Genomic DNA, 19,741 nt, shown 5'->3' on the forward strand with positions numbered 1-19,741 from the left:
AGTGACCATCCAAGGCAGTGACTAGATAGCATAGATAGCTTTTATTGCAGGTTTTTTTGTTGTAAATTGAGCTTTTCTCAGTTTAAAAATCCCTTATTTTAGCAGCTATTTTAGCGTAACTAACTGCTAATTGAATTGGTATTCTTAAAGAAGCCATTAACAAACTGGCATGGTTTGCTTATGAGGCTTGGCAGAGAGATTGGTTGTTGCTGTTTCATAAAATTGCTAGCATATCATATTCAGAGTTTAAATACCTAGAATTTTACTTGTGCAGGGAAAAGTAAGCTAGCTCTTCATGCTTGGAGTCATGTTACCTATAGCTTTTCTCTCATTCTGCAGCTATGGCAAAGTAAAACGTTAAGGAACAAAACAAGGCATCCCAGGTGGTCTTCTAATTGTTGAAGCAATTAAAATACAACAACCTGATAACACTAATAAGGTTGTTTGTATGAATAGACTGCTTGTTAGCGTTGGTTCAGGTTTTTCTTAATGTTGAAGTGCTGAATACGTTTCTCTTTCCAGATTTCATAAGGAGAAATTGATGCAGGTTGGATGTTGACCTTTTCTCCTGAAAGGTTGATTTATCTCAGAGAAGATAAGTTAGAAGTTTAATATCTCCAGTACAGCTCTTATATCAGTACAAGAACTAAACTGGGTTTGACAACACATGGAAATACTTTGATAAGCACATTGAACATGTAGAAGAAATAGCAGCTATTCAAGGTCAGACGACTTCTTGAACACAAATTATAGTAGGCTAATGCTTTTAGAGTTTATCACAGAGTTCAAAGTAATTACCAGATGAAAAGAAAGCTTGATACTTGGCCATTGTAATAAAAGTTGTGATAATTTACAGTACAGTTTAGCTTTGTATTTGTGGACTAAGTTAACTAGTATAGTTCAGTTAAAAAAAGGCATAATACCAATTGTGTGAATAGCAGAGTAGGTCTTGCAATATGTTATCTTGATGTCTCCAGTTCGAAAAGGAATTCACTGGAAGATCAGGTGTTGACAAATATGAAACAATTTTCTGCATGTTCTTAGAGTGTTCCATCATTAGACAAGTGAGAGCGCTGAATACTACACCTGGACTAATAACAAAAACCTCTAACTGGCGTACTTGAAGCCTGTGTTGCTGTTGTATTAGTGTGCTGTGAATGGGCTCCACTGATGTGCAATATTGGTGTTTCATGTGTGCTGTCAAACCATTTTGTAAATTGTGGTTTGGTACAGATATAGCCTAGTTTAATTTTAGAGCATGCCTTCCAAGGAAACATTGATTTTGCTGTTTAATGTATACAGGGAGCTAACTGTTCCAGTTTTGAAAAAGTTGTTGGAAAGAGATGGAGATTTTCTTTTGCTCTTGTTACTCTAAAGTAATTTTTATCTTAATAAAGAGTTCTAGATTTTGGGGAGGGTTTACTTCTGAAACTTCATAATGTTCTAAGTAAACTGTACAGTGTTTTGAAAGATGTTCTTAGAATAGAGATTTTATCAGAGACATCTGGCAAAGGTGTGACCTCCATTAGTTTGCCATCTTAGTTGAATAAAAAGATTGCAGCTTTTTATTTTTCCATGGGATTTGACACTGAGTGTAACTACTGCATGTTTATTTGGAACATTTTCCCCTGAAAAAGCATTTTCAGTTTTGCATAGATGGTAAAAATATTTTTGTAAGCGGTGAATAGCTTCATGAGGTGGTCATCAAAGTAGTTTTCTACTCTTTACCTTCTGAGTCCAAAGAAAATTTCTTGGATCTTTCCTACTGCTTTCAGCTTAATAAATTATTGCTGTTCACGCAAGGTTTATTCTGTTTATACAGTTTGATAATATTTGAGCAGAATGTTCAGAGTTACCTTTTTGCCTTTTTATATTATGATGAAATATACTGTTTGTTTTGTGGCATGGTGTTACCTGTAAGGACTGCAAAATTAATTTCTGCCTATGTGTGATCAATAAGAAAATGTGAAATTTGTCATGAAATCATTATAGATTAAAATGCATGGGGTGTTCATTTCTGTAAATATCAATAATAACTAGTTTTGTCTTCTGACTTCGAAGTTGGCAGTCATGTGGGCTGTGAGCTTTCTTGGCTTTGTGCAAAACCTGTAATTGCACATAGGCTCTTTCATAGCTGTTTGCCCAGGTCTGAAGTTAGATAACATTAACGAGGCAAGCATAACAGCATGGAAGACTTTGGGTAAAGTAACTTCTCTAAATGAGTTTTACTTCATTGCCATATCTGCTCTGCAGAATTATGACAGCCTATTTAGTGCTTCAGGAAAAGAGGATCTACATAAGGTGAATTTTCTACTTAAATGCTTTATTGCTGTACCCTCACCTCTTTATTCTCACAGGGAGTTGGGGGAAATACATTTTCCAGGCCTCCTTTGTGCTTCATAAAAGAGCAGAAGCCTACAATTTGGTTTCTAGTGACTTTTACATCAAGCTTGGTTATATAAGAGTATCTGTTCTGTAAAGTAGTGGAGTGATTTATCATGCATAAAACAGATTAGATGATTTTGTAATCTCATCTGTGAAAACTGTGGAGAAGAAAAAGCTACAAAATATTTTTTGTCTCCTTTTGCACATAACCTTTTAATAGTTAGAAGTTCTTCTAAGCCTATGCAAGATATAAGATGTGTGGGCCTTGCTATTTTATATGCTTCCGAGGCCATCATGTATGTCAATGAATTTCCTGTCTGGCTAAAGAATAGTAGGTAGCTAACAGCAGTGTTTGGTTCCATTCCCTTAGATACAGTCTAAAGCCTTCAAACTTATGTTTGAAAGGCCTTTCAAACATGTTTGTAGTTGTTTAAGAAGCTATGCCTAGGAGTAGTTAGTTCAGATTTAATGAAATTTATCATACAAATGTTCATAGAATCACACTTTCAGGGCTTCTGCCTTTCACTAAGGTGCTGTCAGGGTCTCGGCAAGAGTGTTGCCGTATCTTAGCCTGCTGAGTGAGTTGGGCCTGTCCTCTCTGCTGTTTGCACAGTCCTGCCTTCCTCTCCTGTGCTGGCAGCAGCGCTTCTGCACTTGTGTGCACTCTTTTTTGTAGAGGTGATCTTAAGCTAGTGCAGTACCTTGAACCAGCTACTGTCCTGGCACAAGAAGAGGGAGGGAACCTGGAAAGTTCAGACTTAGTTTCACAACAGATTGACAGCCTTACAATACAGGTGCCTGCACCTCCTTTTCCTAGTATTTCTTTGTAGAATTTAACTGTGAAGTTACTAGCTTCTTGGGTGCCAAAGTACCTATTCCCCTTTCTCCCATGCCTCAAGAGACTAGCTGGAGTGTTCTTACACTTTGAGAAGAATTAGAAAAATAAGATGACAATGCATGACTGGATTTTTTTTTTAAGCAATTCAACTAATGAGCGTTTGGTAGGAGAATACTTGGTATGCAACTCTGGTGTGCTAATATACCATGTATTCATAGTTTGGAAAAATCTTGCTGCTCATTCTGCAGAAAGTTTTATATGCTGAATCTGTCAACAAATTTCAGGGCTGAAAGTGTTAAACTGGCTAGCATTGATTCAGCATTGTGTTTGGACGTGGACTTAAGCTCGGAAAAAGTGCTAAGGTTTGTTATTTTCTAATTCTTAGTAAGGTATGTTGTAGAGTATTTTAATGATGAGAAATAAATTATTTGCTATGGAACTGCATTTCACTAGTACTTCTTTTGACTGCCATCTTTTTCTCTTTAGAGGATTTTTCTGTAATTAATATTGCATTTCTTGATTAAAAATAAATTTTAATGTATTTTTTAATAGCTCACAGGAGTCCTGGATGATTGTTTATGTGACATAGAAAGCATCGATGACTTCAATACTTTCAAGATCTTCCCCAAAATACAGAAACTGCAAGAACGTGATTACTTCAGATATTACAAGGTACAATTAGAATGGTACTTTCCTGAATAATTTAAATAAAATCCAGAAAATATAGGAAGGATTACATATCAAACCAACTTGTCTATATTAAGTTGTCTTTTAGGAGCGCACAGCTCTTTAATTTGGTTGTAGCAGATTTTCAGTCCCTGACAGTTGTGTTGGTAATAAGTCATGTTTGCTGTGTTAATCCTGGAGTTAGTGACAGTAAATCATGACTGCTTTCATTCAACTGGGAAGTGGTAATTTTAAAGGTAATATCTTTGTATTGCTGCATCTAGAAAAGGATTATATATTAGCAACTTTCTGACAGTGCAGTACTTGTCTTCTAAGAAATGTGTGCAATTTGAAATGGAAATATTGCAATGATTTCCTTTTCTTATAAGTTGCTGTCTTAGTTCTGATTTTAGTGTTTGCTATTCAGAGAACCTTTATTCCTTTGAAAAATAGGTAAAACTACTCAATTTTCAAGTAGTATGTAATATCCCATTTTTAAAATTCTTAACATTTTTTTTCAACGTATTAGAATCTGATGAGCAAAATAAGACTTTGAAGCCTAATACTTCTGTTTTCAGATATGCTTAACTTGAGAATGAGTTTGCATTTTGACTGAGCTGATCAGAGGGTTGCCTGCCTCTGGAAAAAGGAGGCTATGCTCCTTTAGGGCAGACTGTCCTGCCTCTTTCCTACTTTTAGCTCTTGGGCTTGTCTGCACTTTAGGCCAACGCATCTCTAACCTGGTAGATTTTTAGTTTGGATGTTTGGGTTTGGTGGTTGGCTGTTTTGGGTTTTTTTCCCCAGGACATAGCAAGTTATGTAGCTGATCTGGAATCAGACAAGTATTAAACTCATGCAAGATGGGGTTATGAATGTGAGGAAGGAGAAAAAAAACTAGAATCTTCCCTTTCTAGTCTGAGTAAGCAGTAATGTGTAACTTCACCCTGAATCTCCTCCTGCTACATGATACAGTTCTAACTTCACTCTTCAGGAGAAACAAGGTATGTGCAACTTCGGTGATAATACATCACATAGTAGTAATTAGATTCTCCAGAGGCCACAGAAAGATACAAAAAGTATTTGAAGAGGAGGAGCAACAGGTATACAAGGTTTTATACAACAGTAATTTCATCCTGCAAATTTAGAGCTAATCTTAATTTCACTAGCAGTTCCGCAGATCATACTTTAATGGTGTGTTGCAATCCTACCTCATCTTTCATACTGATCTTCCTAATAGATGGGCAGTTACAAGGGCCAGTGTGCAGTCTGCCCATCACCACGGATTATTTAGTATTTCCAGGTGTGGCAGGGAAGAATTTGTGTTGAACAAACTGAATAAGTAAGTCGGAATGTCTTTCCCCTTTGCCCTCTGAATAAGCAACAGAGTTTTTTTTATATCCCTGCACAGAATCATGGAAGTGCTGTTAAGCACATAGATGGATGTGGAAATTGTGAGGGAAGACAGTGATCATCTAGGTCAACTACAGTGTAGCTAAATACTGAATAAACATAGGGGGAGTATACTTGTCTGGGAGTGAAAACACTCCTACTCTGAAGTAATTTAATTTCTAATAGGAATTTGGATCATGAACTTCTGTAACTACGGTCACAGTATTCCCACTGTGTTACTAGTTCAACAGCCATAAAAGAACTCACACATTAATGTATAATACTGAATGGACTAGCTAGTTTAAAGGCTGAAGAAAACTTTCTTTTTAAAGTCTTGCTGAAATTGTGCTAGGTGGTTTCTAGATAGTGCAACACTTCTCAATAAAAGAAATAAAGCAATAAGAAATTTTGTCTCTGTATAGTTTTATGCATCAAAGCACACAGACTATAGAAGCTTCATGATAAGGAATCTAGCTTTTAATCTGTGGCAAGTATTGAATAATACTGTAAACAATAATAATGAAATCTAATATTTCAGACCCTGAAGAAAGTAGAAGGATGTTCTGTGTAGTCAGTGCATGTTTGGTATTGATTAAAGTACAAGTGCTATACAGGCTCAGTTTGTCTCAGAAGTGTGTGCGCACGCTGGTTTTTAGCACTCTTGGATCATTCTGGGACTAGTATATCTTGATTTGCAGGTGTTTTTTTTCTAATTAATCTGCAGTTTAGACAGCAGTGTTCTTTTATTTACAGTGTTCCTATGTGTAAGAACGGTGGCTGCCTAGTTATTTTCGTCTTCCTAAGTGTTAGTGGTTTTTATTGTTAGTTTACTTTGAAGAAGGTTGTAGTCTAACTATGTTAGCTGGTTGGATTTTTTGGTAGAAATTGTGGGAGGGACATGTTTTAGATAATAGGTCTTACTGTGAAGGTGATGTAAAATGTAACACTTTTTTTGTGCTTTATTTAAAAAAAGATGGTGAGTGAACAGGTATGAAAGATTCTAAAATTTTATGTATTTTTTTTCTAGGGATGGTGTTTGTGGATTGAATAGAGGAATTGGAATGTGGATTCTGGATTGAATAGAGGAAATTGGGGGGGTGGGGAGCAACCTAAAATCTCTGCTTTTAATGTATCTGTGCTAGCATGGCTTGAACTGTGACTAGAAGATAGTTGTCATCACTCCCAAGAAGTCATACCATCTGCTTAATGTCGTTAGGTTTTTTTTTGACTGAGGAATCTCTTTAACATTTTAACGCTGAATTAATAATTCCCAGTCGTGCTGAATAAGTACATGAAAATGGGAACCTGGAAAGCAGTCTTTCCTTCATATGTTATATAGCAGTTAACTTTGTATGCGTGTTTTGAAAATACAGAAAGAACTTACTTGCTGAAAGGTTTGGTAGAGGAATTCAGTATATTAAAGGGCAGTTGAGCAAGTTTTCCTCTTTGGGGATCTTTTGTGGTATTGATAGAACATTTGAAGAGTTTTTCTTCAGACAGAACAGACAGGACATTTGAGATCAGTTGCCAGTTCTTTGCCAGAGGGGCTGCTCTGACACTACTGTACTAGATGTTTATGCTGTTTCCTGTCTGTTTCTCCTTATGTAAAGTGAAAGTGTAGGTTATAAACTACATGAACTAGAAAAATGTTCCTACGTGTTTTACTGAAGACTAAAATGATGTTTGGTCTCAATCTTCTAACCTATTAGGTATAACAAAACCACTGTTCTTGATAGTGTGTGAACTATTAATTTACTGTACAGCTTGTAGGTATTCTTTTCCATAAGATAGCATAAGGATTAGTTTTCTGACTTAAGATTTATAGATTTCAGTAATTCCTGTAAGCACATTTATAATTCTTAAATTTTTGTGTTGAAACTGCTCTAGGGCCTGATGCCATCCTTGGGGTATTAAGCTTCATTTTACAGTGCGTTTTATATAACTTTTGCTGTGTCTGACTACAGAATCAAATTCAGTATCTGCAGCAGTTTCAAGTAAGAAGTGATGCATCAAATCATTCAAGACTTAGTTTGTTGGATATAAGTAGTGACTTCAGTCAAATGTCTTGATTGAATAGTATTTATCAACAGAAGAAAACTAGTACAAGCAGTGCTAAAGGAACACAAAGTAAAAGAATAGAGGTAACTTTTGTTTTCCATGTCTGTGGTGGTTTTTTTATTTGAAAGTTTTAAAACTGATTTTTTTATCTGAAAATAGTAGTTGCTGCTGAGAATGAATGTTTTGTATTTTGTTTGTAATGTTAGATTTCAAAGATTCTTCTGCACTTCTGCAATGTTTCTGGTTGTTCATGCAGGAGAACCTTTAGTCTGTAGTCTTCAGTTTAGGAGTGATGAGTGAGGTCAAAGTGTTTTTTATCACTAATGTTTGTTAGTATGTATAAGGCCGATGTAAAGGAAAACTGGGTTTTGTTTTTTCTTTACTGACTTTTACGTTGACAAACCAAGTGAAGTGTAGTGAAGTGTTTGAATCTCTTGCCATGTGTAGGGTATACTAATGTATGTATACTAATGTATGTATGCCTTTATTGTGCCATTTGATGACAAATAGGAGCACTAGTCATCACAGGATTTGCTGGTAATGTTTCTGAATGTTCTCTTCATTATTCATATTTGTACCCTATCAGCTGTCTAATTTGAGACCATTATGATACTCGTTCTTCCTTGACTAGCTATGATGTGTAGTAATGATTGCCTGGTTTTATTGCTTGAAATCTGAAATCATCCAAGCACCTACTTGAATTAGTAAACTTGTGCACTAGTCTGTCCTCCATCAAATCTGCTCTGGGACCCCCAGCATAAGAAGGACATGTACCCGCTTGAGTGGGTCCAGAGGAGGCCACGAAGATGATCAGGGGGCTGGAGCACCTCCCCTGTGAGGACAGGCTGAGAGAGTTGGGGTTGTTCAGCCTGGAGAAGAGAAGGCTCTGGGGAGACCTTATAGCGGCCTTCCAGTACTTAAAGGGAGCCTACAGGAAAGGTGGGGAGGGACTCTTTATCAGGGAGTGTAGTGATAGGATGAGGGGTAATGGCTTTAAACTGAAAGAGGGTAGATTTAGATTAGATGTAAGGAAGAAATTCTTTACTGTGAGGGTGGTCAGGCATGGGAACAGGTTGCCCAGAGAGGCTGTGGCTGCCCCCTCCCTGGCAGTGTTCAAGGCCAGGTTGGATGGGACTTTGAGCAATGTGGTCTAGTAGAAGATGCCCCTGCCCATGGCAGGGGGGTTGAAACTAGATGATCTTTAAGGTCCCTTCCAACCCAAACCGTTCTATGAAATGTATTTTCTTGATCAGTATAGTACATGTACAACTGACTGTAACCATTTTAGAGCTGCATATGTCTGATGTGCCTTCTTTTTAGTAGTTTATTTATGGCTTTGAAGTTATATTAGTGGTGAGAGATTTAATTTGTGCTTTAATATAAGATGTGTTTGTGTCCACTGGAGACCATTATCACCAACAATTCCACTGCAGCAAGCTTCAGCTTATATACTCAGAGGGAGAGTAGTTCAACCGACCAACCAAACCTTCGCGAACGCCCCCAAACTTAAAATTACTAAATTTAACCCTTTTTCCTTGTATCCTCTCCTTTAATTTGAAAGGATTTCCTGATACTGAGAACTCTTTCTTTTAAAATTGCCTTATGTAAATATTGATTGTGAACTTTTGTTTTTGTGTGTTTAGGTCAACCTAAAGAGACCATGCCCATTTTGGGCTGATGACGGCCATTGTTCTATCAAAGATTGTCATGTAGAGCCTTGTCCTGAGGTATGGATCAAATAATATAAAATAGAAAAAGGTTATTTGGTTAAAAAGTTCGCTAATTTGCAGTGACTAAAACTATACTAACAATATTTACTAATGAGAACTTAAATATAAGTAAAAGGGAGACAATAAAATTATTTTCCATTTCAAAAATAGAAATATAACCAAAGTATTTTAAGGTCTTAGTCATTTTACCAGTAAAACAAATAACTTTAAGTCTCTTCTAAGCTCTAGCACTGTTTTGGATATGACATGTTGAGAAGGTAAAGGAGCAAGTTAATTATTTAAAAACAAATTTGCTTTGACTACTGTAGGAGTGATACTTAATTTGTAGATTTTAATCAAGCATAATCATTTCTGTGAACAGTGTAAAAACTGTGATCTATTTTTTGCTTTTAGAGCAAAATACCTGTTGGAATTAAGGCTGGGAGCTCTAATAAAGTAAGTAGTAATTTATTTTCCAACTTCTTTCTGTTTTTTTTTAATCTTAACATTGCAGTAGCTGTGTGACTTTATTACAAACCTTCAGTCTTGGCATAGTGATGAAATTGTTACCATAATTGATCAGTTCCTGTATGTGGTGTTACATTTCTACTTTTATAGTGTAATAGTGTTTCCGATATAGCTGGTACTGTCATGTCATTCTGAGCCTGTCATAGCTTGAGACCTGGTGCAGACTGAATCAATGAATGACCAGGGACATCAGTATGTGGCCACAGAATGCCAGATGCAAAATTCTTTGTTCATTTCTGAGTATGGGCCACCTTCTATAAAGCCATGGGCTTATGCACAGATGCAGTAGCAGTGCAGTCTTTTGTAAGAATCATATATAACCACAGCCTCTTAATGTTAAAGAACCTGAATGATTACATGTAGTTTTGCCATGTCTAATCTTGAGCAGGTCATTAGTCTAAAGATGATTTGGTCATTAGTCTAAAGACAATTTAGGCTAAAGTGGTCAGCACAGGCTTAAGTAGTCAGTGTGTGCTGTTGGCTTTTGGTTGCTTCTCTCCAAGCCATCCTTCCTAGATCACCAAGTGATCTTAGAAAAGCCAAAAAAGTAAAGAGGGTATATACGCCTAAAAAAGAGGTCAGAGCAGAAAGACAAACAACCCTCCCCAACCCCCGGATCCCAAATACAGTGCCCAAGAGTGAGGATTTTAGCAGTTAATGGGATAAAGGTGCCCTAGTGAGAGATCTTCCTGTTGAGTGCCTTCGCTGTGTTGTAGACTTACACTGACTCTTGCTTAACTACTGTATCTCCATCCTTCCCAGTACTTTCCGCCTCATTGGGCAGCTGTAGTTGCTGCTTGCCTTACCTCAGTGTAGTTCACCATACCATAAATGACCACTGGCATTAAGTTTAGACTTTACACCAAGAGAGATTAGCAACGATAGCTGAGAGGAATACTTCATCATGAATTGATGACTTCTGTATCCTGCTGTCATGAACACTGCAGGCGAGTCTGTCCAAACTTCAGCTCAAGAGGAAGTCTTGTCTCCTGTTTATATGTATATTGTTAAGCTCACTCTGAAGTAAAGTGTGCCTCTTCATTTAAAGGTTTCTGGTGATCAGAGAAGAAACATCTTTCTCACTGACATGACTTTAAATGTCAGTCATTCACCATTTCAGCATTAGCAGCAGTAGTCATTCTCAGAAAACTTTGGCACTATCTCTGGGCAGAAGATCTTGGGTTTTAGCTGGATAATCTGTTGTCTGTCCTCTGTTTCAGTGACTCTGTTCGCTTCCAAGCTTCATTGTAGAGAAACTGACTCCTGGAGTACCGTAATGCCTCCTAAAGAGGTATTTTAAGACTTTAAAGACTGTTTTAGAAAGGATTCTTTTAGTAGGCATTTGAGCTTCCTGACTGATTAATCTTGAGACCCATAAGTAAGATGTTAATTAGTAGCCAAAGAGTATGCTGTTCTTAAGATACTTCACATGAGCATACTGAATTGGATTTTGGAAGTGAATGATCAGCTACCTTTTGCTTTCACCACAGTAATGAAACTGGTATATTTGCTGGTGTATTTGCTACAGTTTTTTCCTTTGAATTGCCTTGTAGATTGTTGCAACCAACTACAGTACTGAAAGTTGGGCAATTCTGCACCTTTAATCTGTAGTAGAACAAAGGCACTAATATCTGCTGCTGCTTTGTCAGAAAATGAAGTATTTCTGCAGGAAAATTGTCATCAGGACTGACATAAGTCTTACCTACACCATTTTCTTACTACTTATGATTCAGTTAAAGATCTTTCTTAGACCCAATTAAAAATTGACAATCTCATTTAATATCCTTTTTAAGGAAACATCAAACTCATTTTAGTATGAATGTTCTGTTTCAAGGACTCTGCAAGTACTGTGCTATTAGTCTGTGCTTGGTCCATTTGAGAAAGCCCTGCGTCTTGTGGATTATCCTTAAAATGTTGGTTTAAAGAAAAAAAAAAAAAGGTGTTTTCCTCTGTGGACATACCTGTCCAGTTGCTGTCTTTCATCCTGATAGTGTCTGCCTTGGAAAGGTGAAAACAACCAAAGGCATCATTTTAATCATGAGAGCTATAATCTCTTGAGTAGATATACTCAGGGTAGAATCCTGTGGAGAAGTTTTCTGTGGTCTAAGTGCTTGGCTTCTGTGCAGTTTCCTATTGCCCTTTTCTCCTAATGTAGATGAGCTTGTAAACTTCTAGCTTGATTTAGGCTTTCCTGGGGCATTTTTTTGTTTGTTTGCTGAACCATGGAGAGAACAGTTCTTCTTTTGAAAGCTCATCTACCCACAAAGACCAGGGTTACACTTGTGCAACTTCCCCACAGAAGTGCAGTTAGCAATAGAGGATCTCTTTTTAATTCTTGGCACCAATGTAAGCTTTTTGTAACGGTGCTGGAGAGGCACAAAGTAGTTTCCCTTTCTGTAGTCTTGTTTCATTTGAGCTGTAATCACATTTTGGGGGGCTAGATATTAAAGAACTGCTGTATGAGTCTTTGAAGCAAGGAACAGGATGCAGTAACTTAAGATTACAACATTTAATTTATTATTTTACTTCCTGCCCACTTATTTTCGTTTTCTCCTGGAAGCTGCTCTTAGGAGATCCTGCTTTGGGAGGAAGAGACACTTTATCCTGATCTAGGTCACAGAGCACTGATCCAATAGCTGTTACTGTCAAACCCTGGACAGTAGTGAAGCCTGGAAACCTGTTTTGAGACTTGAATGTTCATTCTGTTTGAAACCTTAAATTTAGATTTATGTTCTTGGCAATAATTTTTTTCACTTCAGGGTAGGGATTGGTTTGCAACTCCAGGCATGCAGAATGTTTACTTCAGCATCTCAGTATGTTACTTCATCAGCAGTATCTGTTTCATTCTAGGTCAGATCCATTCCTTGTTCAGATTTTTCATTTAACATCCATATGATGCTGAAGAATGAGCCCCCACAACTGGCAAATCCAAGAAAATTGAGTGAGAAGTTCCTTCTAGAGTAAATATTTGTTACGGGCAGAGCCCCTAACGAGGTTTAAATTATTTGGGGTTTTTAATCTCCTTCATTTCTTTGGTCCTCAATAGGTTCTGCTATTTTTTTTTTTTCTTGTATTGATTCTGGCAAATGCATTTTTAAAGCAAGTCATTTTGCTTACTCATCTGAACAGTTTTAATTAAATCCTTTTTTGAGAAGTATTGTGATACGTATTGTGGTGGTACTTTGCCTCTGGCATCTTGACCACAAGTCTGTCCTCAGAAATAAACTATTTTCTTTCTTTTAAAATCTATCAAATTATTATTTGCTATTTCTGAAGGGTTGACCAAAGCCTTTAGCTTGTGTTTTTATTTTGAGCTGGTTTTGGGGTAGTAATCCTTCATGTCATTATGTGCCCTGAAGTGAAGGGAAGCCAGCAGTGTAGCTTTATATAAGCTATTGGTTACTAAACATTAAATCAATTTCTGTATTTCTTAAGGACTGTGATAAGGTAGAAATCTGTGTAAACTTAAGGCCCAGTCTGCAAGCACACACACGCAAAAAAAACCCCAACCCCAAAACCCCCAAAAAGAGGAAATTGGGTTTTGTTTATCTTTTGAGAGGACAGATACTATCTATTATGTTCTAAAACTGTTACGAGGGGTTTTTTGAGCTTTAAGCTGACAAACAATAAATTCCCTGCTGACATGACCGTATTATTGTAGAATAGTGGAATTTAATCTTTAATTCTTCAAATATTTTCCGTAGAAGTATTCTAATAGTAAGTCTATTTTAGTAGTTTACTTTTTTAAAAAATAATGTGGAATCAGAGTTCAGCTTAAATACTTCAATTCTGGCTTTAATGTAATTAAAATGTCAGTTCAACTTGAAAAGCCTCTCTTTCAGACCTGTGCACATCTAAAGCATGCCAGTGAATAGGATTAAATGAAACATGAGGGGAAAATGACCAAAACTTGATACATTTTCCTACTGAAATGACCAATGAAAGTTGGGGTATGATTATGCTTGCAAAATACAAGGTATGTTTATAGGTATGACACTGCTTGTCTTCCAAGGTCCTTTTACAAGAATGTAAATAAGTATCTGAAACACTTCAGAACTCCATTTATTTTAAACAAACAAACAAAACCAAAAAAGCAAAGCATTTTAACCTATTTAGCTGAATTTTCTGTGGTAGTTAAATCCACATATCGAAACTGGCCTGATGAAATTAGGTGAAGAAAAATAGAAATAAGAAATGTTCTAGAATTACTTACTGCTTCTAGAATCTGAGAATTTTCCCTGATACTAGCCGATTCACTGCTAAACCTAGAAGCACCTATTCTCAGAGAATTTTAGCTGTTTCATTTGTATATTAAATATTAACTCTCTTACAGTATTCAAAAGCAGCAAATAATTCCAAAGAATTGGAAGACTGTGAGCAAGCTAACAAACTGGGAGCAGTTAACAGTACCTTAAGGTATGCTGCGATTTACAACAATAGTACAAAAAGAGTAACAAAGGAACATTTCATTTTGTCGATGTTGTTTTTGCAATGTACTGGTTTTTGTTCTTCATTCTTTCCATACCCCATTAGAAAGTAAATGTGAAATGATGCAAGAATATTTGAAGGTAAAGGTATTAAGTGATAAGCAGACTTTCTTTTTTTTTTTAAAAAAAAAAAAAGTACGCTTTGAAAGAGGTATCTTACAGCATCAAGAATCGGAGGAAACTTGCAAATAAACCCAGCTTTTTTTCTACTTTTTACCAGTATCAGTCTTTGTTCTTGATGGCTGTGCTGGGTTAAGGGATTCTGTCCCGCTCTGTCCCTCTGTTACACTGACGTGCTTGTTTGTGATCATTCAGTGAACTACATCAGGGAGCTTGTGAGTTACTTTTGTTGTTGGCAAAGTTATTTTTGGCTTGGATCAATTCCCTGATCTTGCTTATTGTATGGCACAGTCAAGGTTGGGTGGGAGGAATTCCACAGGATGGTGTTGCCCCTGAGTAGCAAAGTGTGTGGAACAGCACTTAGAAAAACTTGCATTCTACTAGATTGTCTACCTTTAAAAAGTAAAAATAGAAAAATTAGTTCTTTGCATTTGTTGGGGAGATGTGGTGTCTTTGGCCACAGATTTCAGCTGTTCTACCTGATAAGAGATGTTGAAACTCTTTTCTGTCATCTGAGGAAAATGGGACTGCTACAAAAAAGCAACTGCTTCTGCCTGGTGTGTGGTGTTTTAAACCAAACCGGGTAGAACCCTTATCCAAGGTTTTTAAAGGGGAAATAAGAAACTGTTACATTTCTCTCAGTCTTGCAGGGCAAAAGAATATGAAATTGAGTACACATAAGGAGAGCTAAAGAGAATGCCTTTTGTGAGAGCAGGATAGATGATTGAAGTTGAGAGAGGGCAGGTAATTAATCCTGCAAGTGTGGGAAGAGTATGTGCATTTTAGGCAAACCGCCTTGTTCTCTACCTAGCAGTGCATCATCCTCACAGGTTTGGGTTATTTTCCTTTATCAACTGTATTTCTTGTGATTATCAAATCTGGCTTGCTAGTAATTACTGGAGAAGTTCCTCACCTAATGCCAAGTATAAAGTCTCCTATTCTGATTTGGCAGAAGGTTAGAAATGCATTTTGTTACAGAATTGCCTCTGTTTGTAGAATTGAGCTAGTACTGATTTGATCAAACGGAATAGTTTTCATTATTTCAAGGTACTTTACCCAAGAGCAGAGTTTCCAGTCTTACCTTTGCTTACATTTTGCTGTCAGTAGTGTGGCATAAGTAGTTCTGTGCTGCACATATGCGCAGAAGAGAGCATTCAGATTTTGGCACTGTGTTTCGTAGTGTGGGAACTTCAAAGTACTTGTCTCTCTGGTACAGTACACCTTTGAAAGTGCTAGGCTGAGTGGAATACCATTATTATTTAAAAGGCTTAAGTCAAATCATATTCTTAGAGTAATTTAGCTTGGAAGGAGTGTTTAGACATCTGGTCTCCCGCTAAAAAGCAAGCCTAGCTATTGTAGATGTCATTAAAAGTACAGGTTATCAAAATATGATGATTCCTCCCCCCCCTCCAAATGACAGCTGCTAAAGTGGTACTTTGAGAAGTGTTAAAAATGTATGCTATGAAAGTATTTTACCAAGCTCTTACTGAAGGAGGAGAAGTCACTGCCGCTGCACAGTTTGTTCAAATAATGCTGGTGAAATCTTTCTTGCTGTCTTAACATCAAGACAACTTTATAAGTATTGCAGTGGATGCCTGCTTGAATCTCTGTGGAGCTAACAAGTGGTAACTCACATATTCCTGCGTTTCAGATACAGTAATTCAGAATTCAGTTTCAACTGCTATATGTGGATTGTGTTTCTTTCGGTAGCTCTTACTGATGTTGTTTATTTAAAAGTGTAAAATCAAATGTATTTTTTTCCCTTCAGTAACCAAAGTAAGGAGGCTTTCATTGACTGGGCAAGATACGATGATTCACAGGATCATTTTTGTGAACTTGATGGTAAAATGTTTAAGCTTTTTCAGAGTGTTTGTTTTATTTGCTGTCTCTTAAAAACCACAAAATATTATAGTTTCTCTGCAAATAACCATTTTTAGAAAGTTTTAATTTTGTGCTAAATGGAGATATGACAGTTCATATCTTAAATGCAAAGAATGCAATTTTTGACAAGAAGCATTTGGTAGTCTACACAACGCACATTCACTGTTACCTCCTGTTAGTATAGGGAACAGGAGACTTTTATGGAAATAAAAAAAAAACGTAAATGGGAGGGGGTTAGCATATATTTTTTTAAAAAGCTTCTCACAAGAGTTGCATATAGCACAAATATAAGACAAATTACTTGCAGCTGATTCAGTTTCCTACTACTGTATTATTTTTGTTGCTATTCTACTGTCTGCTTGGACTGAGTTTGTTCCTCTTCCAGCCTTGCTGTGCTTCCAAATGATCTCTGCGCTAAATTCACCCTTATTTCTAAGGACTTTCTTATGGTTAAACCATTAAGATACTAGATTGTGTCTTCCCTCTGCTTGACATATATGAGTCTTTTTGTTTGCTTGTAACTTTCAAAGCTCAAAGGAATGTTTTTTTCAGATAAACATGAGAATTGCCAAGTTCAGGAATGACTGCTAAAGGGCTTTTTAATAAATAGCTTAGAAGGCTCTCTATGCTATGAAGACTTAGGGCATAATGCAAGATGTTTTAATCTACCTTTAGGCTAATGTTTTATGTCACTTGAGAAAGCAGCAGCTGTAGTGGACTTACCAACTGTGGTTCTCTTTCAGCACTTCTGCTGCATCTTATATGTGAAAATTTTCTGTATAAGCTGTTTCTGTAGTAAATAGTGAGCATTACTGTAGATCTGAACTGTTACATACCGTAAGCTGCTGTTGTCTCTGCTATCTTCAAGCTACCTACTTAGATTTTTAAGAGGACTCAATAGGGAAAGGTGCAGTTTAGGAGTATTTCATTTAGAAGTAATACTAACTTAAGTAGTTCCTGATTCTACCTCGATTTCTCCTTACATCATGCCCTGCTGAAGGAGGATGTACTGCCCCCAGCTGTGTTCTTCCAGTGCTTTTGCACTGGCACTGGCTCTGGCATGCATCTTTCTGCATGGTAAGCTGATTCAACTTGAATAGCGGGAAAATAAGTTGGCATCTCCCTCCTATCTCCCAGATTGTTGTGATGAACTGGCTTATCAGGTGAGTTTGTGAGCTGGAGCAGGGAGAGGTGAGAGAAGATAACTTCTGGGAGTGACAGAAGGAGGTACAAACTCTTGTTCTCTTCTTCTCCTCTCTTCCTTGTGGTGAGAGTCAATGTAAGAGTGCTCAACTGTAGCACAAAGCCATATCATCAGTTTTACTTTTTACTTGCTTTTTGTTGGGCTTAATGATAAACTAGATAAGGGAATTGATCTAGCTGAAAAAAACTTCATAACCCAGGTCAGCTTTCCATCTTTCTGTTGCACTGCCCCATAGACTGTGTATGTGGATAATGAGAAGAAAAATTAGAGATGTGAAATGACTAGGAAGTATAGGAACTGCTTAGGTTAGCCATGCTGTCAAAGAAATAAATAAACCTGTAATTTCACTTTGTCTCATCTGGCACTCACTGTGTTGTTGTGCGTCTTGTGTCTGTCTCTTTTTGATTTGTTTATGCTACTACTGCTGAAGTGATGCTTAACTGCTCGTGCAGAATCATCTCTTCTTTTTAGAGCAGTTTTCACTCTCTGTTTCTGTGGTTTTTTTCGACATCTGAGGAAATAGTGGCACTGCTTGGCCTATACCTATCAATAAGTCTCTAGACTACTGGCTTGGCTTGTATGTAAGGTTTTTTTTAAGCACGAGTCACTCTTGACCTATAATTTCAAAAAGGAGGGAATTCTTCCTGCTTTTTACTGGTTGTAGCTCGAAAGTTATGTTTCTATTCATACCAAGTTTTTAAGCAGAGAGAGTACTGTTTCACAGTTTTCTTTGGATATGTTGCCTAAATTTGTAGTGAACTTTAGAGGGTATAACTTGTTGAAATGCCACTTAAATAACATGTTTCTTGCCATAACCAACAGAGCATTCTGCAATATGCTGAAAGTTTGTTCAGTTAAGCAATGTGATCCAGACTTTTTTCCCCAGATACCCTTGTATACTGGCAGAAGGGATTTAGCTAATAAATATACAATATGTACCAACTACAGGATGCACTTCTTTGACCTTGTCTTTATTAAGAAGGCCCTGTAGCAGTATACCCATTTCAAATAAGCAACTCCCCCCCCCCCCCCCCCAGTTACTGCTGGACAAATAAATCCTGAGTTTGAAATCTATTTAAAACAAAACACTGTAAACACTGTTTATATCTTAGCATAGGGCGAGAGAACACATTGCATGACAAGTGTTTATGGTAGAGTTGAAGAAGCCACATAGGTGTTCAGACATTGTAGAAATTATGGCTACATGAGAGACTTTGGTATAAATTATATACTTTTGAGCTTTCTATTTACTGTGTATATTGCTGTATTTTTATGTACAAGGTGTTTGTAATCCAACTAGAACACAGAATAGTATTACATGAGACCTCTTATTGATACTTAATTCTGTGTGACTTTTTAAAAATTAAGTCTTTTTAAACTCATTAGTTAGAATGTGTAACAAAAGCTTTCCTATTCAGATGAGAGGTCTCCAGATGCACAGTACGTGGATTTGCTGCTGAATCCAGAACGTTACACTGGATACAAGGGGCCTTCTGCTTGGAGAGTGTGGAACAGCATCTACGAAGAAAACTGCTTCAAGTAATTGGGAGGGAGAGGAAGCCTATTTCTTATACTTGCATTTCAATTTAGTTTAAAACTGATTTTTGTGTTTTCTAACTTGTTTTCTAGGCCTCGATCTGTCTATCGTCCTTTAAATCCACTGGCGCCTAGTAGGGGTGGGTCTTCCCTGTTTTATTTTCTAATGCAGTTCTTTTAACATAGTGACTATTGCAGTACAAGTGATACAAATGGTAATCTTCAGTCTGTAGGTATGCTTTCTGCTTTTTTAATTTCTTCTGTAGAAGTAGCTGTCCATTTTCAATATTTAGACTAAGGTTTGTGATACTTGATTACCTACATATGCATATGAATAGCCTTAATAATGTCAGGGAGCTAACATGAAAACTACGGTCACTCTCAAACTGTTTAGTAAGTGTGTGTCACAGTAATTTTCTAATGTGGATGGGAATGAGTTAAAGTTCGACAAAAATTTCAGCACTCTTGTATTCTTCTCGTGTTTTGTTTTTTTATAGATCGTTTAATTTAATCACTTTAGCTCGTAGTCATTCTACTGTAATGAAGCTGTACATTTTCCATCCATAATGTTTAGTGTATTACAAATGTACAAATAATTGTATTATTTTAAGAAAGAGTGGATACTTAGGAAGGCTCAGTTATCTTCAAGAATGTTAAAAAAAAAAAAACGCCAGTGACTTGAGTTTTAAGTTTTCAAATTTAAGTTGAAAACTATAACCCGGTGTTCCAAATGAATCGGCTTTCCCCTGTCAGTGTGTCTCATTTCCCTTAAAAATTAACTATTAATCAATAGGTTGAGTTAGAAAACATCACCACACATTAGAAAATCAAGATGGCTTTTAGTAATTGTAAAGATTGAGATAATATGTTGCTGGTAGACTTAAATAAAGAGAATTGGAAGAGCAGTTTAACTCAGGGATCAGAATTTCGGAAAGGAACA

The 19,741-nt window shown here is 36.8% G+C and overlaps 1 protein-coding gene across 2 annotated transcripts in view; it reads left to right on the top strand.

The window, feature by feature from the left end:
• The window catches only part of ERO1B (endoplasmic reticulum oxidoreductase 1 beta), a 32,325-nt gene that overhangs the window by 1,182 nt on the left and 11,402 nt on the right, over positions 1–19,741 (top strand). For both annotated transcript variants that reach the window (XM_074818408.1, XM_074818409.1), the window contains exons 2-8: positions 3,776–3,895; positions 8,980–9,063; positions 9,460–9,501; positions 13,907–13,989; positions 15,949–16,022; positions 18,684–18,804; positions 18,895–18,941. In XM_074818408.1, coding sequence (XP_074674509.1) covers positions 3,776–3,895; positions 8,980–9,063; positions 9,460–9,501; positions 13,907–13,989; positions 15,949–16,022; positions 18,684–18,804; positions 18,895–18,941 — 571 coding nt within the window. The remainder of the gene's footprint in view (positions 1–3,775; positions 3,896–8,979; positions 9,064–9,459; positions 9,502–13,906; positions 13,990–15,948; positions 16,023–18,683; positions 18,805–18,894; positions 18,942–19,741) is intronic.

The sequence above is a fragment of the Strix aluco genome, chromosome 3 (genome assembly GCF_031877795.1).
Source record: "Strix aluco isolate bStrAlu1 chromosome 3, bStrAlu1.hap1, whole genome shotgun sequence".
Lineage (NCBI taxonomy): Eukaryota > Metazoa > Chordata > Aves > Strigiformes > Strigidae > Strix > Strix aluco.